General features: G+C 35.7%; 1 protein-coding gene and 1 long non-coding RNA gene across 2 annotated transcripts in view; both read right to left on the reverse strand.

Moving 5' to 3' along the window:
• The window catches only part of LOC107593362 (uncharacterized), a 57,128-nt gene extending 42,619 nt beyond the window's left edge, over window positions 1-14,509 (reverse strand). Inside the window, exon 1 of the long non-coding RNA XR_001610073.1 lies at window positions 14,472-14,509. This is a non-coding gene — a long non-coding RNA (uncharacterized lncRNA). The remainder of the gene's footprint in view (window positions 1-14,471) is intronic.
• Window positions 14,510-20,597: 6,088 nt separating this feature from the next.
• On the reverse strand, window positions 20,598-23,362 carry LOC107593336 (receptor-type tyrosine-protein phosphatase C-like). Its single transcript, XM_016283023.1, has 4 exons — window positions 23,126-23,362; window positions 22,875-23,041; window positions 22,652-22,787; window positions 20,598-21,517 (listed from the first exon to the last, which is right to left on the reverse strand). Exons 1-4 carry the CDS (start codon window positions 23,198-23,200, stop codon window positions 21,230-21,232), a joined length of 666 nt encoding a protein of 221 aa, XP_016138509.1. The 5' UTR covers window positions 23,201-23,362; the 3' UTR covers window positions 20,598-21,229.
• Between the last annotated feature and the right edge of the window lie 12 nt (window positions 23,363-23,374).

Raw genomic sequence — 23,374 nt, forward strand, 5'->3', positions numbered from 1 at the left:
TATAAATGCTTTAGTACATGCTTTATATTATACAAATGTTTTAATGATTCATTTAAAAATGCTAATTTATATTTAATAATTACCTAAATAATTAATTAAAAAAAGAATTAAATAATTAAAATATTTTATGCCACAAAATGGTATAATTCCAATTTTTTTTTAAATCATTTTTGTGAAGGTCGACAAATATTGTTTATATTATTTTGTCAAGAACAAAAAGGACTAAAGTAGAACAGATATTTTTGCGCTGCAGCTTGGCTCACAGATGTGTGTGTGTGTGAGTTTGCTTGTGTTGTTTTTGGGAGTGTGTCTGCGGGGCAGCTGCGTCTGAACTGCCCCCATTCTTACAGGATGTGACATGACTGTCGGAGTGTGTGCTCATCACTCATATGCTACACAGAACATGCTTAGACGCAAAAACACACACGCAGCCGGCTTTAATTATTACATAAAACGTTGAATACTGCCTATATAAAAAAGCATGAGGACAATAACTAAAAATATGACAGCTGAAAGGCCTTGTTGAAATCTCTTTAAATTTGCTTAAGCATTAACAACTCGGCTTTTACTTGAGTGAAAAACGACAGCAATGCTAATGCTAATGCTAATTTTGTTACATAATTCCAGCATCTGCTTCGAAACTGACCCCGAACAAGTAGCCTACACCACTGGGCCTGATCAAATCCAGGGAGTAATTACATCCTAATACCTACAATTCCTTTGTTTCGTTCATGAAGGAGAAAGGAACAGATAGCAAAGGTCCCCGCCGCTAGAGCTCTCATTGTGCCCAGGGTTAAATATAACTGAGTGGAACCTCTAAAGCAAATCGGATCTGAAAGGCAGGCAAAGTCGAGAGAACGCAGCTGTCGGCAGAAACATGTATTTTTTAAAGGCTGCCCCCTAATGATTCTAGACAGTTGGCAATTACGTAAGGCACACTTTTAAGGCCACTGTGGCGTGGCGCAGCCATCCCTGAAGCTCGCTGGCATGTAATGTGTGTTTCGAGGAAGCTGGCCTCTAACCAACATGAGAACGACAACATACACCCAGGGGGGAAAGAGAGGAAGAAAAGAGGGAACGCGAGTGATAGACGAGTTGATGAGGGTGACCGACAGAAGATTGTGAAGAGCACATTTGCTCAGTCAGAGTGAAACACACAGATACGCAAATTAACTCTGTACATTTATGCTCCAAATAACTGAAAAAACAGTGTAAAAAGAAAAATTGCATAATTTTTTACTTACCATCAAAATGTCTTTCAAATGGACATAAATCTGGCAACGTTTGATTACATTTGCTGTTGTATTTATCGCAGCAGTTCTGGAGAGAGGCGCTAAAAGATTTAAAATTAACGTAGCACCTACAATATACCTAACCGACAGCGTTACCAAAAGCAAATGTGACATAAAAACACATTTGCTGACACAATCACACCATTTTAGCTTGCTTTTGCAAGTCTTTGAGCTCTTTTATTGTGAATTGTGTTTCATTGGATTCGTATCCGATACTCAGCATTACATAAGCAATGCTGTTCCGGGTGCGCTACAGATGAATCAAAATTAATTATTTTACAAATTATGCACAGTTAAAAGTATTTTGAGCTCATAATATAGTATTGTGCAAGGAACCATCGAAAACCGGTGAAATATCGGGTGGTGTGTACTTCCGAATGTCCAGCAATTCGTCTCTGGTGAAACTGATTGCAGGGATATAACTAAAGACAGGACAAACTAACAAAAACATAAAAACAACTGCAGAGCACGCCACGGAGGCAGCCATCAGCGTCGGCGCCATTGTGCAAAATATGCGCAGATATGTGCATTTTAATAGTTCTTTCTCTCTTCAGGGATAATGGACACTAAAAATAGTTGCTGCCCAGTGTATGCGTTCTAAAATATTAGTTCCCCCTTCCCCTAAACGTGCAGACATATGAGTAAATATTGGCAAAATTTCATTTGAAGCACAGCTCACACAGTAGTCATTTTCAAACCAAGTAGCTTTCTGTTTGTCAATGTCATGAATCTGCATGACCAACTAATTCGTTGCAAAGTCTGCATAGAGAATTTTTCTTGCACAACAAATTCCTGATCGTGTAGATTCTTATTGAAATGCCTTGATTTGCCACAATAAAATCGAACAACGTTAAATGTGACCGCACATTAATAATAGTCAAATTTACTGCTGACTAGCATTAGCAAGTAGCAGTTTAAAGCTGATATAAACAAAAAACCTTTTTGATATGTCCCACCTCCAGGAAATATGACTACACAGGAACAAAAACGGTTCTTGTAAGGTCATCTATGAAATTTAAAATCTATATAGACTACCTAAAATTGAATAAATATATCTTCACCAGATTTGATATCTGTGTTCTGACTCAACATATAAACTGTGAGACAACCAAATGCCATCAGAAACACGTTTCTTCAATATTTTCTTATTAGACATCAAAAATCATTCATTCTGAAGTTCAAGATTGAATGAAGCTTATTAAAGACATGTTCATACATTGAAATACGTAAACGTCATATATTTGCAAGCTGTGCATTAGCAGTACTCCAATGGAAAATCAACCATCCAGCCAACAAACAAAAATAATGATATAACTGGATTGTTTTTATGACTCAAACATACCGTAGCAAGAATGATGATGATTTAATTAATAAGCTGTATGTTCATAATGAGCAATCAAAGATGCAAAACAGGTCAGGATCAGAAGCGGTGAAATTAACGAGATTTGATACCTTGCATTTAATTGGGACCCAAGTCTCTTTCCATTTCATGCACAGATGAACAGAATAACTAGGGGCAAATAAATATATTTTTTTACATAAGGTCTGTGCAGACATAATTTTCCTGCCCAAAGTACATATTATATTGTTATATAATAAAGAAATATCACTGTAGTATGGTTTTGCTATTTACTATATGTACTGTAGTGTGGTTTTGCTACTGCACCAGTATTTTTGGTATTTAATAGAAGCTACAATTGTACCATTTTAAACCGTTTCTTAAAATCCACCCACCTTTTGATACAGAATCACAACCTAACATTAATGCCAATGTCAACATTGCGAATATCCGAAAAACAACCAACCAAAATAAAAAAATATTTGTTTTCCTGGTGTGATACTGTAATAGTATAAGCGGTTTTCTTTTGGCTGCCATTTCTGGGCATAATTTCCACAAAATCTGATTAGAAATGCAAGTATATACACATCAGAACACATGAATTGAATTACAGAACCTCAGACACACACGTTGCATCAAGAGCATTAGCAGTAGAGTTGACCTAAACCTGCTTGACCTCTGCTGGATGACATGCTGTTTATTTGAATTAGTTTGATCATCAGGGCCTGCTGTGTCTTGTGTTTACTCCTGAGAGAGGGCTGAAAATAAATTTCCCTTTATAAACGAGTATAAACTTGCTAATACTCATCCCAGCATAATTATGAATGTTTAGTCTCTGTGGTCTTAAAGGGACAGTACACCCAAAAATGAAAATTCTTCATTTGCTCACCCTCATGTCTTTCTAAACCCATATAAACGCAAAAGGAGTTATTTTGTAAAACTTCCCGTTTACTTTTTTCCTCTACACAATGAAAATGAATTGGGACTGAAATGACCACAGAAGTATGAAAAAAAACATGATATGAATCTAGAGGATTTGCGATATAGCATGCATATGATGGTTTGTCTGAAAAGCTGAAAACTCCCAGTAACGTTGCAGTAATGTTTGATGTCAGTTTTGGAACCCATCATCTCCAGCCCCTACTGATTTTATTGTATGGAAAAGAGCAGCCAGGACATTCCACACAATAACTCTTTTTGTGTTTACACAAAATAAAATAATTTAAGTTTAGAACAACATTGAGAGTGAGCAAAATGTTTTATTTTTGTCTAAACTATTCACTGAGATCATTTTAAATTTTAAAACGAGTATGACTAGGAATTTAATATATGAGTTTCACAATTTGAGTTGAATTACTGAAATAAATGAACTTTTCCACGACATTCTAATTTATTGAGATGCACCTGTATATATATATATATATATATATACTGTATATTGTGCTCATCAAGGCTGTATTTATTTGATCAAAAATACAGAAAAAAAAACATTAAAAATCTTACTGATCCCAAACTTTTGAATGGCAATGTATATATATATATATATATCCCATGTTCAATGGTTCTTTTAAGTACATATTATATTGTTATATAATAAAGAAATATCACTGTAGTATGGTTTTGCTATTTGCTATATGTACTGTAGTGTGGTTTTGCTACTGCACCAGTATTTTTGGTATTTAATAGAAGCTACAATTGTACCGTTTTAAACCGTTTCTTAAAATCCACCCACCTTTTGATACAGAATCACAACCTAACATTAATGCCAATGTCAACATTGTGAATATCCGAAAAACAACCAACCAAAATAAAAAAATATTTGTTTTCCTGGTGTGATACTGTAATAGTATAAGCGGTTTTCTTTTGGCTGCCATTTCTGGGCATAATTTCCACAAAATCTGATTAGAAATGCAAGTATATACACATCAGAACACATGAATTGAATTACAGAACCTCAGACACACACGTTGCATCAAGAGCATTAGCAGTAGAGTTGACCTAAACCTGCTTGACCTCTGCTGGATGACATGCTGTTTATTTGAATTAGTTTGATATTCTTTTTCAGCATCAGGGCCTGCTGTGTCTTGTGTTTACTCCTGAGAGAGGGCTGAAAATAAATTTCCCTTTATAAACGAGTATAAACTTGCTAATACTCATCCCAGCATAATTATGAATGTTTAGTCTCTGTGGTCTTAAAGGGACAGTACACCCAAAAATGAAAATTCTTCATTTGCTCACCCTCATGTCTTTCTAAACCCATATAAACGCTTATTATTTAAAGTTATTTTGTAAAACTTCCCGTTTACTTTTTTCCTCTACACAATGAAAATGAATTGGGACTGGAATTTCCCTTTATAAACGAGTATAAACTTGCTAATACTCATCCCAGCATAATTATGAATGGTTAGTCTCTGTGGTCTTAAAGGGACAGTACACCCAAAAATGAAAATTCTTCATTTGCTCACCCTCATGTCTTTCTAAACCCATATAAACGCAAAAGGAGTTATTTTGTAAAACTTCCCGTTTACTTTTTTCCTCTACACAATGAAAATGAATTGGGACTGAAATGACCACAGAAGTATGAAAAAAAACATGATATGAATCTAGAGGATTTGCGATATAGCATGCATATGATGGTTTGTCTGAAAAGCTGAAAACTCCCAGTAACGTTGCAGTAATGTTTGATGTCAGTTTTGGAACCCATCATCTCCAGCCCCTACTGATTTTATTGTATGGAAAAGAGCAGCCAGGACATTCCACACAATAACTCTTTTTGTGTTTACACAAAATAAAATAATTTAAGTTTAGAACAACATTGAGAGTGAGCAAAATGTTTTATTTTTGTCTAAACTATTCACTGAGATCATTTTAAATTTTAAAACGAGTATGACTAGGAAAAGTTTCTGCTTAATATGAAAAAGACATCACTATTAGGTCGTTTACTGATCAAGGGCAGCCAGAATATATTAAAGGCAACTCATAGCTCTTCATTTTTAGAAGCTCCATCAACTATTCAAACACAGAAATAGCTGATATAGCTGGTTAAGTTTTTGAGAGCTACTTGAATCTCGTACATATTAATACACTCCATGAGAATGAGCCAGGAAGCACTTCATGGCTATCACCACAGACGCTTGTTCAAACGATGCTTTGGATTTGTCAATGCCTGTGAATAATTATTTGTCCAAAAGACGAACTTAAATGTGGCTTTGACTGCCAGATGTGGTAAATGGAGCTGAAGGCTCTGACAAGCCTGACAGCGACTTTGACGTTAATCTGACTGCTGTGTAACGGTCGCATCGTCGTGTTTGTATTCATGCATAATTGCCTAATTAGTTTTAATGTAATATAGCTATAATTACTTGTCATTACATTCGTCCCCGGACCACTCATTTACTGTTTTATAAAAGAATTCACCCATAATTCCAGGTGAATGAGAGGAAACGGGGAAAAGGTAGCCCCGTGACCTCACACAAAGCTGAGATTTATCATGGGTTTGGAGGGTGTTAAACAGCTGTGTTTATGTTGACCAGTGCTGGGAGTATTAGGTAGCACTGCAGAGACTCGCCAATGCTATTGACCAGTCGCTAATCATCTGTGCCCGGTATTTTATGTGTCACTTGAGTCCATTAATCAAACTCTCAACCTGTTTTTCTTTGGATTGTAATTCATTTGCTTTTCAAAGTCTATTGAATGAATCTTTTCAAATGCACAATGCTAACCACTGCTGCTTAAAACATACTTGACTGAACCTGCACGCATTTTCATTAATAAATAATTGCAGGACATTGGTCACTGTTTCTGCCATGGGATAAAAATAATAATAATAACAACAACAACAGAAAAAGGAAATTGTGATTTTTTTATCTCACAATTTGGACTTGTTTTCTTGCAATTCTGAGAGAAAGAGCAAAAAGTCAGAATTCTGAGAAGAGATGTCTGATTTGTGAGGTATAAACTCAGTTCTCAGAATAAATGTCTGGATTGCGAGACAAACTCGCAATTGCAAGAACAAAAGTCAGAACTGAAATAATAAGTCGCAATTACCTTTAAAGATTTTCATTTTGTGGTGAAAAAAAAACAGACTTGCAAGATGTAAACTCAGAATTCTGTGGGAAAAAAATCTGAATTGTGACAAACTCCGAATTCTGAGGGGAAAACGTTAGAACTGTGAGATATAAACTTAGAATTCTGAGAGGGGAAAGGTCAGAACTGTGAGATATAACCTCAGAATTCTGAGAAAAAGGCAGACTTGCGAGATATGAACTCAGAATTTTCAGAACAAAAAGTCCGAATTTCAAGATTTTCGAAACTTGGAATAGCGAGAATCGGAATTCTGAGTTCACAATTCTGACTTTTTAAAGCACTGAAAACTCTTAAAAAAAGTCAGAATTGCGAGAAGAAAGTCAGAATGTATTTAGAAGCCTTGAAAACCACTCATTTAAGTAAAATAAGATCTGCGATTTCTATTTATAAAAGCCTAGCCATCATCCTCAATTTGGTCGAGGGGTCGCAACTTATACGCGGGCAAGTCGCCCTTTATAAACGAGTAGAAACTTGCTAATGCTCATCCCAACAGAATTATGAATGGTTAGTCACTGTGGTCTTAAAGGTATAGTACACCCAAAAATGAAAATTCTTAATTTGCTCACCCTGATGTCTTTCCAAACCCATATGACTTTGTTTCTTCAGTGAAACACAACTTTTCTGTTTGCTTTTTTCCTACACAATGAAAGTGAAAGGAAACGGGAGCTGTCAGGCTCCAAACATGAAAAAAAAAAAACATGATTTGCATGCTATATCGCACGTCCTCTTAAGTCATATTATGGTTTGTGTGAGAAAAAGTCTGAATTTTTATTTGTTATTAGCTGAAGACTTCCAGTAACTTTGCAGCAACATTTGATGATATTTTTGGAGCTCATCAATCCCAGTCTCCATTCAATTTCATTGTATGGAAAAGAGCAGCCAAAACATTCTACACAATAACTCTTTTTGTGTTCACACAAAATAAAATCATTAAAGTTTGGAACAACATTGAGGGTGAACAAATTTTTTTAATTTGATCTAAACTACTCATAAAGATAATAAAAAATGTTGAAATGAGTATGACTAGGAAAATAGTGCGTTCTCTGCTTAATATGAAAAAGACATCACTATTAGGTTGGCATTTTCTCGTTTACTGATCAAGCACAGCCAGAACATATTAAAGGCAACTCACAGCTCTTCATTTTTAGAAGCTCCATAAACAATTTAAACACAGAAATAGCTGATATAGCTGGTTAAGTTTTTGAGAGCTACTTGAATCTCGTACATATTAATACACTCCATGAGAATGAGCCAGTAGGCACTTCATGGCTATCACCACAGACACTTGTTCAAACGTTACTTTGGATTTGTCAATGCCTGTGAATAATTATTTGTCCAAAAGACGAACTTAAATGTGGCTTTGACTGCCAGATGTGGTAAACAGAGCTGAAGGCTCTGACAAGCCTGACAGCAACTTTGACGTGAATCTGATTGCTGTGTAACGGTCGCATCGTCATGTTTGCATTCATGCATAATTGCCTAATTTTAATGTAATATAGCTATAATTACTTGTCATTGCATTCGTCCCTGGACCACTAATTTAGCGTTTCATAAAGAAATTCACCTATAATTCCAGGTGAACGAAAGGAAACGGGGAAAAGGTAGCCCCGTGACCTCACACAAAGCTGAGATTTATCATGGGTTTGGAGGGTGTTAAACAGCTGTGTTTATGTTGACCAGTGCTGGGAGTATTAGGTAGCACTGCAGAGACTCGCCAATGCTATTGACCAGTCGCTAATCATCTGTGCCCGGTATTTTATGTGTCACTTGAGTCCATTAATCAAACTCTCAACCTGTTTTTCTTTGGATTGTAATTCATTTGCTTTTCAAAGTCTATTGAATGAATCTTTTCAAATGCACAATGCTAACCACTGCTGCTTAAAACATACTTGACTGAACCTGCACGCATTTTCATTAATAAATAATTGCAGGACATTGGTCACTGTTTCTGCCATGGGATAAAAATAATAATAATAACAACAACAACAGAAAAAGGAAATTGTGATTTTTTTATCTCACAATTTGGACTTGTTTTCTTGCAATTCTGAGAGAAAGAGCAAAAAGTCAGAATTCTGAGAAGAGATGTCTGATTTGTGAGGTATAAACTCAGTTCTCAGAATAAATGTCTGGATTGCGAGACAAACTCGCAATTGCAAGAACAAAAGTCAGAACTGAAATAATAAGTCGCAATTACCTTTAAAGATTTTCATTTTGTGGTGAAAAAAAACAGACTTGCAAGATGTAAACTCAGAATTCTGTGGGAAAAAAATCTGAATTGTGACAAACTCCGAATTCTGAGGGGAAAACGTTAGAACTGTGAGATATAAACTTAGAATTCTGAGAGGGGAAAGGTCAGAATTGTGAGATATAACCTCAGAATTCTGAGAAAAAGGCAGACTTGCGAGATATGAACTCAGAATTTTCAGAACAAAAAGTCCGAATTTCAAGATTTTCGAAACTTGGAATAGCGAGAATCGGAATTCTGAGTTCACAATTCTGACTTTTTAAAGCACTGAAAACTCTTTAAAAAAGTCAGAATTGCGAGAAGAAAGTCAGAATGTATTTAGAAGCCTTGAAAACCACTCATTTAAGTAAAATAAGATCTGCGATTTCTATTTATAAAAGCCTAGCCATCATCCTCAATTTGGTCGAGGGGTCGCAACTTATACGCGGGCAAGTCGTTTCATTTGTGAATTGCAATAATATTAATGACTGTAATTATGATCACAATCACAACAGTGCGTGTGCCGATCTGCATACCGTTTTCTCAACATGCTTTTCGAAATCAGCATCAGTTTCCCAGTCTATAAACCGCTCTACTGACTTAATGCAACAGCCTTTTTCATTATGTTAAAAATTTACTTCATTTGGCTGAATTGCAGGCGCTGAGCGCAAGAGTCATTTCATGTAATTTCTTGGATGTTTCCCAGCACACACATTATTGGCTTTTTATTCAAAATACTCCGACACAAGCAGGTAAATGGAACAAAACTCTTACGGTGAGCCATCAGCGGCCAGCATAAATCCCAGCCATTAGTTCATTCTCATTCATACTGTACTGCATGTACGGTGGGGGGGTAATGTTTATGCAATATTTACACAGCCACCGCGTGTCCAGATTTAATCTGTTTGTGGTATATGGGAGTCAATGCGAACGCTAATGGATTTTAATGTCCCTCATGAAATGTGACGTTACGAATTGGTGCTCATTTAGCTACAAAACTATCTACCGTGTCTAAAAGAAACATATGGCGAAGAATGTCAGCTGGACGATACAGTTCACATGCTCTTGTTACAGGTCACTGCTCATTGAGCATGTAGATTACGTGCTCTTTCAAATGTGTAGTCATGCGGCGCATATGGATGCATTTCTGTGAAATCTGGGTCAGCTCCTATAGCTAGACGATCTAGTAATGAACTATAGGCTACTGAAAAAGTATTATGCTTTGGTTGGTTCTCTTTTTGGTTCCAAGAGCCTTCTGACTAAATAGTCTAATACATTTAGCATAAATAAATAACCACATGATGATTAAAACCATGTAAAAACCGCATAAAACTAATAAAATCATTAAAAATGTGCACTCAAATAACTGATATCTTGGCTGTTGTCAACCATTTCTGAAGATTTAGCGTGAAGGCTAGTCACACTACAAGAAGAAAGGCTAAATAAAACTCATTCCCTGCAGTTATGACCTTTAAGATAGTCTATGCATCTGTGTACTGGTTTTGTGTGTATTCGATCTCTCTGCTCGTGTGTCGACATGTTTGTGTTCCAGATGGGTGTGGCCTCTGTTAACCAGTGGGAGGTGGTGATTGGTGATGGTGACACCCTACCCTGATATAAGGACCGCCCCAAACCCTCATCTGGGGCCTTTTGAGCCTCGTTGACTTCATACTGTTGTGTTGCGCTAACTTTCAGATTTACTGTTTCTTGCTATTGTATGTATCGCCGTCGTTGGTTGTAGGGTTGTGAAAAGGTGTCGTACCGGAGAGAGAGATATTCTGAGTGTATTGAATCTGTTTAGTGTTTGTTATTGTAAGATCAAATTCTGAAACCCTGGTTTATCTGAAACATTGCTTGTCTTGACTATGATTTGGATTCTGATTCTGCTGTGTGTACGCCTGGAAACTTTGTAAATAACTTTGTAAATATTCTTGTAAATACTAGTTTGCCAAAATAAGGGACGTAGGGGGTTAGACACCATTTTATTTAGGTATCTTTTTTTCACTTTGTTTTTGGTTGAGGGAGGTAGGGAAGTTGGTCTGTATTTTGTTTTTATTTCTGTTTGAGGTTATTTAGTTGTCAAAGAAAAGTCTGTTTTGTTTATTGTTTTGGCCTTGTCTACCCCTGAAGATACTCCCGTGTAAAGCAAATAAAGTTGTTTATTTGGCATCTCTCTGGTGTGTATATTATACTTTTTCTGTTATGGCTTACCCCTAGAGGTCGTAACAGAAATTGGGGGCTCGTCCGAAGGAAAAAAAAAACCCATGAAATTGGGTTTTTGTTTGTTATGCTTGCCTGGTGGTTTCATCAACGAGTTGGTGTTTTTTCAATGTATGCTTCAGACACGGGTCACGACGAGGCATTCCCCATAGCGACCCCTAGAGGACGCAGTTCGAAGTTCCCATGAAATCAAAGTCTGTTTTGTTTATTGTTTTGGCCTTGTCTACCCCTGAAGATACTCCCGTGTAAAGCAAATAAAGTTGTTTATTTGGCATCTCTCTGGTGTGTATATTATCCTTTTTCTGTTACGGCTTACCCCTAGAGGTCGTAACACCTGCTGTTCAATTTACACCCCAACGGCACAAGTCATTATTTTCCCGAGTTTACAGTCTGAATTGAAGGTGATAAAACAAAAGGCATTTACCGTGAAATAAAGGCAAGAAAACATCTTTCTATTGAGCCGTCCTCGCGCACTGCACTCAATATCCACACAATATCTACAGACGGATTTACTTACAAATGACTGTTATGAACAAGTTATTTTCAATGAATCAACAACATGCATGGGCAACAAGTAAAGTCCGATTCACAAAGAAATCAATCTTATGAACAAGTTATTTTTAGTGAATCAGCAACATGTTTGCAACAAGTGTAGTCCGATTTACTCTTATGAACTGATTCTTAACATACAGCCCAACAAGTGTAATTTCAAAATGATGCACGAATGCATTTTGAGCTGTTTTTTTAAGGATTCATTAAATATCCAGGAACTCATAAAGCAGTTACTATTTGAATAAGTGTGATAAATCCGTCATTGAACAAACTCCCTGAATTCGTCGATGTTGTTTTTGAATCAGTAGGTGGCAACAAATTTTGCTGCTTGTTTTCTTATATATATATATATATATATATATACTTAACACTAGCTTTCTAATCTTTTTGTATTTGTATCTGTTTTCTTTTCATTTATTATACAATTTTTCTACTTTGTCATCCTTTGGAACTTGGGAGATACAAAAATGGAATGTATAAAACACAGAATGTAACAAATGAATCAAAATCAAATCAACAGCTTCAGAACTGAATCAGAGTTTAATCAGGACATGTCCAATATCCAGTTCAATCATGACAACTCTTGGAAGATTTTAGCGTGGTGGTGGATATGACAATGTTAATGTATATGGTCTTGGTGGACTAGATATGCTACGCTGCTGCTGAATTGTTGCTGCTGTTGGTTATTGCTGTAGTTGTAGATTATTGCTGCTGCAAGCAAGTACAGAAACTTGCTACTGCCAATGCATATGGCAATACGGTGCCATGAGTATTTAAGACATACTGCTGCTGCACAAAAGCATATAAAATAACCTGTAACACTTTACAATAAGGTTCCATTAGTTAATGTTAGTTAATGTATTAACTAACATGAACAAACAATGAAAAATACATTTATTACAGTATTTATTAATCTTTGTTAATGTTAGTTAATGAAAATACAGTTGTTCATAGTTAGTTCATGTTAATTCACAGCGCATTAACTAATGTTAACAAGCACAACCTTTGATTTTAATAATGCAGTAGTAACTGTTGAAATTAACATTAACTAAGATTAATAAATGCTGTAGAAGTATTGTTCATTCTTAGTTCATGTTAACTAAAGTAGTTAACTAATGTTAACTAATGAACCTTATTGTAAAGTGTTACCAAATAACCCGTAGCAGATCTATACAGGTGGAGCTGGGGAAGGTGGCGGGTTTCAGAGAAACTCTGAAAGCTTGCTGCAGGAATCTCTAGTGAATGCTAGCCAGCCATATAAATGTAAGGCAGTAAGCTCATTGGCTGCATATGCAGCATGAACCAATCAGCTGTGCCAAGTCGTTTAACTCTCTGAATATCATCGTTTACGTTAACAACCCGTCGCCTGCACCATCTAGAGTTTCATGACTGAACTGTATATTTATATTTATAATGATGTACAATTAAAAATTTACAATGAATGTTTATCATCATCAGTAAGACCAGAAATGTGTGTTATCAAAGTAAACAGAGTCAATTTAAAATGTATGCTGACTGAACGCATAGAAATAGCTGTTAAAAAAATTGTAGCTGCTCTCGAACAGCAGTCATTTCACTCCTCTTTCTTTTCCTCATGTCTGCTCTTGAGAGGGAATGATCTAATGTGATGTTATGAGAACGTCTGCTCCAATATCCTAAACGCGTCTCATGCTGCAGGAGGGATCACAGTATATCTCCTCACTCCTTATTACATATGTGTCGCCCTTTGATCAAATCAAACCCGTTTTGTTCAGCATGTGACCTTGACTAAATCTGCCACTATTCAGAAAGGCAAAAATGAGACTTGGGCCTGTTTGTTCAGAAATAATGATGCATTAACAAGACTATTGTAGAAAAAGAGAAGTATAGGTTCACAGGTATAGGCCTGACAGTGACTTCAGTAGCAGACCGGCTCTGAGAGGCCCATCTGCCTGGGAGGTTTTTGTATGGCGCACCGCCATCTTGCCTTGCCTGACCCCCTCTAAGTACAGCCTTTGAGGTTTCTCTGGGGTTTAAAAATACTCTCCGCCAAATTCTTCTCTCTCATTGGCTTCAGATGGCAGGCGAATCTGAGCGCTGAGCTTTCCACATAAACATTGACAATTTTTTTTCCTCCTTTTTCCCTTCACGATTTGGAACAAGAGAGTTCCAAAAATATCAGGTGTGAACAGAGAACACCAGTGTGCTCACCTCCGTCTGGAGCGTGTGTCTTTCCTAGCACACCGACGGCACTCTCTGAGGGTTTGTTCTTCACAAAACCAATGAATGCATTATACAATACACTTGACATTCCTTAAAACCTATATGTATAAGCATTATGTTTTCATTTAATGATTAAGTAAACACTAAAGTCATTCACTGAAAGGAGGGCCATTATGTTGTTGTTTTGAAATGTTATGTATAAAGAAAATGTACCTTTTATATCATAGCCTACTGTTCTAATGTAGAATACACACTATTTTTTACAAAAATGCAACCTCAGACTTTTTCTAAACACATATCCACCATACTTCTTCCATCTCATCACAAACAACATAATAGATTGAATAAAAAACACTGTAGCGCTTATATGCAGGTGATTCTGCCATTTCAAAATAAAATTGCTGCTTTACTTCATTATTTAGGCTTATCTTCCTAGCATTAGCGTTAGCAACAATATGACTTTTCTGTAAATAGTACAAAACACTGGTCATTTTATATGGCAAAACCTATCAAGCATGATAAACCAACATATTATGAATGTTAAATCAGTACTTACCAAGTTTTAAACATGGCTCCTCTGAAGACTTGGTTGATGTCACTTCCTCTTGAGCAGGTTTTATGATTATTTAAAGTGACAGTGCACTGTTATTTTTAGAAAAATAAGTGTTCTGACTCACAGACTCAGTCTGATTATTCTGTTTTAATCCTAGATGTTTTTAAGATAAATTTGATCTGTTGTTAATAGGAAAACTCAATACATTTTTATCATGTTATGTATTATGAATACATTTATTAATATTTCAAATATATATTTTTATGATTGGCAATACAAACATGTCAAAATGCATGTACTCCTTTACAAATATCTATTAAAAAATATGTATCGTTTTAAAATATAATACATATATAAAACAATACATTATTATTACATATATTTTAAAATAATAATTCAAATCTGATATTTTGGACACAAATAGCACTCCTTTCATGAAAAAAACAACAACTCTGTGCTGTGTCTGTCTGACTGTAAAAATGTATTGTCAGCTAACCTAAAAGTGTATTCATATGATCTAAATTTGGTAAAAAATGTGGTAAATTGGTAAAAATATGGTAAAACTGTTTTTACTCAGATGTATTATTTAATGTGAAAGAATCAACATGGCTACATTGAACAGTCAGATCAGGTAAAATAATTTATTAATGTACTTACACATTTTCAGGTTTTACAGTGCAATTTAGATTATTAGAAATATGTTGTAAACAAAATGAAGAAATTAGAGAATTTCATGAGAGCATGAGAGAAATACAAAATATTTCTTTGTCGTTTTACAGTTTCCTTCTTCATTTTGGATTGCCTTTAGCAAATGTGTTAATATTAGATTATGAAGCCACCAGTGAATTGCCGAGCGCTTGATTCACAATATTTGTGCTAATTATTCAAAGAAACCATGTTTATTTATACGCTACTGATAAATTTAGTAATATATTTTCTCATCTCGTCAACTTGCACACTGTACATACACAAACACTTCAGATAAATCATTTTTTACTGCCTTGTTTCTGCCTGCAGCATTACAGTTTTTACTATGTATCATGCCGCCTGCAAAGATGCACACTCTTGACTTAGCTTACAATTAGCTTAATTTAAGCTCCCAAAATGGGGCTCATCTCAAAACAGAGGGGGTAGCGCTATCCCCAGCAGCAATAATAGAAATGGCTAAAGCAGCATGCAGTATCGAAGTGCAGCTGTCCCGTCTAATGAGATTTTAAAGTGCTCCCATAATGCCTCATAAATGGCCCCTACATGGGGAATTATATGCTGGAAATGGGGAATCTGATTGGTGTTCCAGGGGGCGGGGGCGTCTGTCGTCCCGGCGCAGTGTTATCGCGCAACAATGAGCCATGCAATAGAGCGTCACAGTTATTTGGGACAGTGGCCCTGCCAGGCACACCCATTCACTACACATACAATCATGAATTAGTCCAGCACATGTATCATTTACTGCCGCCGTGTCCTGTGAGCCACACTCAATTCAAAAGGTCTTGTGTACAGGCTGGAAGGAACATAACAAAAATGATTACACTATTGTGTAACACACATCTTTACATTATGCATGACCATCTTATGCAATAATAACACTAATACTAATAATAATGATAATTATTGTTGTTATTATTGTAAACAATTATAATTGCTATTATTTATAATTAATTGTTGAATTAATGAGTTTAATTTTTAATTGTTATTTGATATTATGTTTGTTAATTTACACCGTTACAGAATAATTACGTTATGTATGAGTAGTTTCTTGTTTATTTTTTTTATTTAATATTATCTTAATATCACTAGCCTATAATATGAACACTGTGTAATTGCTTTGTCACATATGAGCACTAAAAGCCACTGAATTTGTTTAGAGATTCTATTATATATGTAAAAGCAAATAAATCCAAATATCCTAGAAAGAAATTATTTATGGAAAAGTACTTTACATATGTGCAAAAATTAATGATAGTGGTAAATAATGGAATCAAATAAAATAATAAAAACGAAATAATAAAAAAATATTTATAAAATAAAATAAATGGCTGTCAATCATGGTAAATGTTGTTTACATGATACTATACATTACAACAAAACAAAATATGTAAAAAGAAAAATTGTATTTCCATGTTATTGTGTCCAAAAAAAACAAAACAAAACAAAATCATGGTTTATCATATTACCACACATGATACTGTATCATGTTTATATGGGCTATTTACTATGAAACATAATACTATAGCACTTTATACATACTAAATATTTGCCATATTCATGTACCATAATATTTACACAGTACTCCATGGTACTTCATCAAAATGCCATGATTTTACCATGATAAAAATCCAAGGGAAAAAGGCATTTTTACCATGATACTTTTATAAATGCTGTAGCACTGAATGGTTGCCATATTAATTTACCATGACATTTGCATGTTACTCCCAAAACAAATGTCGAACAACGTCAAAATGTTGCAAGTAACAAATACATAATAAGAAATAGATATAGCTTTTTTGTAGAAAATGTGTGGGATGCATTTACAAGTACGTAAATAATGAATACAACATTAAATTGCACAAAATGGACACAGATATCAGAAATATGTTGAAAACCTCATCTTGGATTCACACATTACACCAAACATGACCCGAAGAGACGAAAACACCCCCCCAGTGTGTTTAAGTGTGTGTGTGTGAATTCCTCATTGTTCCAGGCCTGTACCACTCAAGACTCATACAGACTGAGAGAGAGACAAAACATGACTGTATGAGGACATTGGACACTGTGTGGGTTGTGTACGGGCTCAACACATCTTTTGTACGAGATATGTAGCCTCTTTGTGTGCTGAGAGACCTTGTTTGCATTAGAATACTCAGTCTGGGGCTGGGCCGTCTCGGGCGGTCATGTGCACACCTCGCTCACAAACCCCAAAACATACTCACAGCGAGCTCCATCATGCCATCTCTCAATGGAAACAGAGTTACGCTGGCTTCTCGGGTCACTTCGTTCGTTGAATGTAAAATGAGGTGTAAGTGCAGACCCTCAGACCCAGAGCTGCTCATCATCTCCACAGTCAGATGCCGTTATTGATGTTATGGGTCTCCAGCTGTGGAGCTGAGCGTCACCTGAGGTCTGGCCGTCTGAATCAGTCTCAGTGTCTCGCCAGAAACCGAAGCGGGACGACTCTGTAGGAGCCACATGTGTGTCGGGACATTTATAGTCATATATCCATCAATGAATGAATCTTTATATGTCCAAAGAGTATAATGCATGTCCCAGGCTGGTTTAAGTGATTCTTTTTGGAATAACAAACATAAAATGTCTGACTATCTGAAAGATAAATAAATAAATAAATAAATAAATAAATATAATTAAAACCAGGCCGGTTGTAGCTTGTTATTGTAGATCTCTGCCAATAGCATGAGTTTGGGGGTGGGACTACTATTTTTTCCGACCAGTAACGGATGTGGGTATTTTTGGGAAACAGAAATCTTTGTTTGAAAACAAATATCTTTGAAATTTGGTCTGTTTACACTAGTGCAAAAAAACTAGTTGTTTATCATTACACATTTTTGTTTTCAATCAAAACTTTTGTTTCTAATGTGAATGTGAGCTGTTTGTTTTTCATCCAACCACAGACTCACAAAACAAACTGCTGAACAACTGACAAACTGCCTACCCTAAAACAAACACAGAAAAAAAAATGCTGGCATTTAAAAAAAAGCATAATTAATGTAGTAATTTCAAAACACTGTTTATTATGCTAAAATCTAAATCTTATTGTATAGCCTACTGTATAAATCATGCACATATTGTACATGTAAACCATAAATATGTTCTTATAATTTCAGTTTGGGATAAAACATTTTGTGATAATGCAACATGAGTATGAGTTATTTTAATTAAACAACAACAAATCTAAATTGTATTGGTTCAAAATATAAAAATAAGGTAAAAAAGTGATAAAAGGCCAAAACTAAAAACAAATAATATTAAGGATAATAATTTACAAAAAAAAAAAAGAGCAAGAACAAAATCTAGTTAATGTGCATCGTTAAACTCAAAGGCAGCTTTCTGTCAATAGCATGACTTTAGGGGCGGGGCTAACATTTTTTTGACCAATAGCAAATGGGGGAATGTTTGGCAAACATGTTCGAACAAGTTAGTGGCATAAAAATAAGCTGTTTTTCTTTACACTTTTTTTGTTTATCAGTCAAAACTTTTGTTTCTAAAGTGCATATTTGTGTTTCATCCACCTACAGACTAACAAAACAAAAGAAAACAAACAAAACACAACCCATCCAAAACAAACAAACAAACAAAAATAAAGGTGTTTAGCAAATACAAAAATAAAACATAAATGTTATAATGACTTTGAGATTATAGACCAAAAACAAAATCTCCTTATGTAGTGTCCTGTATAAAAATGTACAAATATTTGAGTACATTTAATACAAAACTATTTGATTACTAACAGGTTTTTTTGTTGTTGTTGCCGTAAATACCTTATAAAAGCGGAAACAACAACAACAACTTGTAAGTGGCTGTGGATAAAAGCATCTGCTAAATGAGTTAAATGTAAATATAAAGTCCTGCGCCCATATTTCATGCATTTTCTGCCAGTTACAGATATGCAGCATGGTCATAGCATATTAACATGCATAGCGAGTAACTGCAGTGAACGTTTGAACATCTCTGAATTAATTTGCTGTATTTAGTGTGAGCTTGAAGTGCTCAATTAGAGGAGAAACCCGTCACAGAGCAACACACTAATTACAGAGTGTATAAGGGCAGTTTCACATATATAACCTATTCAACATACTGTAGAGAACAGAGACCTGATTCTGATACTTTTACACAACAGTAAGTTGAAAGAGGGAAACATCAGTCACAAATGTTGCATGAAAGATGGTATGATAATTGCATGGCTGGGTGGAGTTACATGTGACAGCTGAATGCAAATGCTGCTCCACAGATTCACTGATGATTTATTTAAAGAGGATTTCTCTCTTTGACCTGTACAGACATGGCTCACTGTACAAGCCACTTGCGTTCACCTCATGATGCCCAATATAACGTTCAAAGCTTAGCTTTAACAAATACACGTTTACGGTTAAAAGGTCAAAATGGCTGCAGATATAATCAGATAATTTCAGTGAAAGGTGCCATTCTGATACATCGACATTTTTATTTCCAAACCTAACTATAAAAACAAAACAAAACAAAACAAAAAAACAAACAAACAAACAAACAACAAAAAAAATATATATATATAGGCTAGTATATATTTTTTTAATTATGGTGGTTAAGCAATAAAAAACAGAAAGATAGTGAGCTTTAAATTCTCCTTTCACGATTCACCCACAATCGGCCTCTGGATTTGGGCCTAAAATAATATGATTTCAAAAATATATTTATTTATTTATTCCAGTGTGTTATGAGAAGACAAATATGTCTCTCTCCCGAATCACTGCAGGGCCACCGATGCCCCATTTTCTTTTACTGACTTAAAGGGGAAAATTAAATGAAGCGAGGCAAATCGTTTTTTGGAGACCTCAGCCAACGAACCATAATTTCAGTCAATAAAACAACTTCTGACATATACATTTTTTATCTCCTGACATTTTAAAAGATTTTTTAGGTAATTAAAATTGTTTTAATCGTATGAAATATTTTTTTCAATAAAAAAATATAATAAATACACTTGCATTTCTGCATTCACAAATTATATGCATAATTATATATTTTTATTAGCCTATAGCCTAAATACCTCTATAGTGAAAATAACTGACATATTTTCTTTACATCAGTCTATCATCACAAACATATTTTTAATTCAAATGTGATATTATTCATACCAAAAGCACACTGGCTTGATGGACGTGTCTGTGTGTTTACTTCTTTGTTAGCATGCGCCATCTTGTGGCTAATGTTTGCGTTACAAACGCTCGTTACGTTATAGGCATATTCTTCTGGTTTTACATTATTTACATTTTCTAGGCCAGGTTCATGCACCTGACGAGGACACAAACGGGTTAACAAAACCATAAAGAGGGTCTGACCTGGATCAGGACGAGTGACACGCTTTTGCTCGTGTTTATTTCACCTGTTTGAAGCTTATAGCGAGGTAAGACACAACAGCTGTATTGTTCAAGCTATCCTTTATTCTTTTTTTGTTAAGTTACATCTGCTTAAAGTCAAATACGTATTAAGCGAATCGGGGGGGAACTGTGAAATGAAAGACAGTTTGATGACAGCCCTGTAGTGCAAAATCATCTTTGCCATTTTTTTGGTTGTTCTCGAACATAAAAACACTCACTTCCATCAAACATTTCAGGCACTATAATTTAGATGCAATAAGGCTGTGCTTTGATACAGTTTCCAAACTAAAAATAATAATTAAAAAAAACCAGAAAATATCGTCTGTAAGGTTATATTACAAATACATTCAAAACGCAATTTGATAGCCTAAAAATCAAACCATAAAGCAAATCCTTTACACATGTGAATAAACAATATCAATATGCACCGATTTCACACAAACAGCATCATTAGCCTATACAGAAAATCCAAACCGAAACCTGAGGCAGAAACGTACGCTTTAATGGATCAGTCAGATCCTAACCCGAGTTCTCCACAAAAAACTCGGATCTAACATTTAATGTACAATGAAACTCAAATGTAACACAAGAAATCAAAAGCATTAAAAAAAAAATCACTCCTTGACACTTGGTGTCAAATTGGCGAAAATATTTTAGCCCCCAAAATGCTTAAAGCTCTACGGTGGCGGCAGGGCCGTTGGTGGTGCTGGGTTTCTCTCCCTCTGCTGGTGGAGCCTCAGCAGTGCTGCTCTCCTTGGCTTCCTGCTCGCTGCTCTCTGCGGATTGGCTCTCTTCCGCCTCCCTCTGGTCAGCACCGGAAGGGCTGTTGGGCTCGTCGAGAAGCGCCGTGGTTTCGTTGATGACCTGCGTGGTGTCGTTTGCCGGTGGCGTCTTGACGGCGCCGTTTTGCACCGGGAAAGCGCCCTCTAGAGCCGTGTAGAGGAACTGGTACTGCTCCTGTGAGGAGTTTAGAAGTACTTAAGCATTTTAACGTGCAACAAAAGACTAATATGATTTGTTCATGGATTGTTTATGAACTTGTAGGGCCTATGTGGTATGTATTTGCAAACTACACTTAATTTGTGTTAAAACATCTTTGAAGTCACCTTTAAGCGGAAGATTTCACATTTGTGACCGTGGACCACATAAGGGTCGATTTATTGAAATTGAGATTTATGTGTCATCTGAAAGCTGAATAAATAAGCTTTCCATTGATCTATGATTTGTTAGGATAGGCTGAGATACAACTATTAGAAAATCTGGAATCTTAAGAGTGCAAAAAAACAAAATTCTAAATATTGAGAAAATCGTCTGTGAAGTTGTCTAAATTAAGTACTTAGCAATGCATGTTACTAATCAAAAAGCAAGTTTTGATATATTTACGGAAGGATATTTACAAAATATCTTCATGGAACATGATCTTTACTTAATATCCTAATGATTTTTGGCATAAAAGAAAAAAAATCGATAATTTTGACCCATACAATGTATTGTTGGCTATTGCTACAAATATACCCCAGCGACTTAATTAAGACTGGTTTTGTGCTCCAGGGTCACAATTAGCAAACATTAGCAAAGATATACAGTTTGAATAAGCCCATGCTAAAATATGAATAGTGTAAATCATAGAAAAGGATAAACAAGGGTCATAAAATATTCTACAGTAACAATGGAAATCCCAAACTATTTTTTTCTTCCAAAATGGTACAGATCAGTATTTTAAGGAAAGTACAAGATGATTAAGTTTTTCCACTCTTCTATAAACCTTAGTCCGGGTAGCGCCAAATGTAATTTTTGACAGGAATGAAAATGAGGATGTAAGGGATAAGTTCAGTCATTCAATGAATTGTACCATTAAAAACATACCGAGTTGTCAGCCGACAAAATATTGAATTGATGAAAACGTCATAAAACTGTTTTTAAAGTTGTGGGTTGAGAAAAATTACATGAGCTAGGATCTTTATACAGTGTGTGCCATTGTAAAGCTGCAAATTTAACCCTCACACAGCCTTGTTTTCACCTGCGTTAAATTCAAGATAGCATCTAACCTGACTAAGGTATATTGTTTTTATAAACAAAGCAAGAACTTACGATTGTTTCCACAATCCTCTGTCTCTCCTTGCGCAAGTTTTTGATTACGTGAAAGACGTCCACCAGCTTCTCTGTGTATGCGCTGTCCAAGAGGTTCCATAAGGCACAGAAGATTCCGGTACGCGACGATCCATTGCTGAATTGAAAGTTTACGGAAGTTTAAAATCCATCAATCCATCCACCCATGTCTATCAGGAAAACAAACTGGTGTTGATGGACTTACTTGCAATGCACCACCATGGGGATGTTCCGGTTCATTCTGCTGTTGTCATAATTGCCGTTTTCTCTGATGACCCTTATCATCTCTATTAACTCCTGAGCGTTCTCCGGAAGCTCACGGCCTTTCCATTTCAGGAACTGGTACTGATCCACCTCTAAGACGTCTGTCTTCTGTTACAGGATTCAAAACGGATTCATATGTCTGCAGATAATGACGTCACAGATATTCATGCTGAGGAGAAGGACTCTGCTTACCTTTGTGGACTGTATTTCCAGACGCCGTCTCACATACATTGGAAAGCTTTCTGTCTTTTTTACCTCAATTTCCATGTCTCCGAATGTTTTCTTTTCATCTCCCCAGTACTGATAGCAATAATCCTGAAACAATAAAAAATAAATATGGGCTGAAAAACTAGGCAGAGATCAGTCAATTGCTTTGTATGTCTGTCTTTCTGTCTGTTTGTCTATCTCTGTCTGTCTGTCTGTCTGTCTGTCTGTCTGTCT

This window comes from Sinocyclocheilus grahami, unplaced genomic scaffold (genome assembly GCF_001515645.1).
Source record: "Sinocyclocheilus grahami isolate Dianchi unplaced genomic scaffold, SAMN03320097.WGS_v1.1 scaffold169.1, whole genome shotgun sequence".
NCBI lineage: Eukaryota > Metazoa > Chordata > Actinopteri > Cypriniformes > Cyprinidae > Sinocyclocheilus > Sinocyclocheilus grahami.

Coding starts and splice junctions, on each gene's coding strand:
- LOC107593336 (XM_016283023.1), bottom strand. CDS start 23,200: ATGGAAATTGAGGTAAAAAAGACAGAAAGCTTTCCAATGTATGTGAGA. Junction 23,042..23,125: donor TGGAAATACAGTCCACAAAG/GTAAGCAGAGTC, acceptor ATCCTGTAACAG/AAGACAGACGTCTTAGAGGT. Junction 21,518..22,651: donor AGAGGATTGTGGAAACAATC/GTAAGTTCTTGC, acceptor AACTCCTCACAG/GAGCAGTACCAGTTCCTCTA.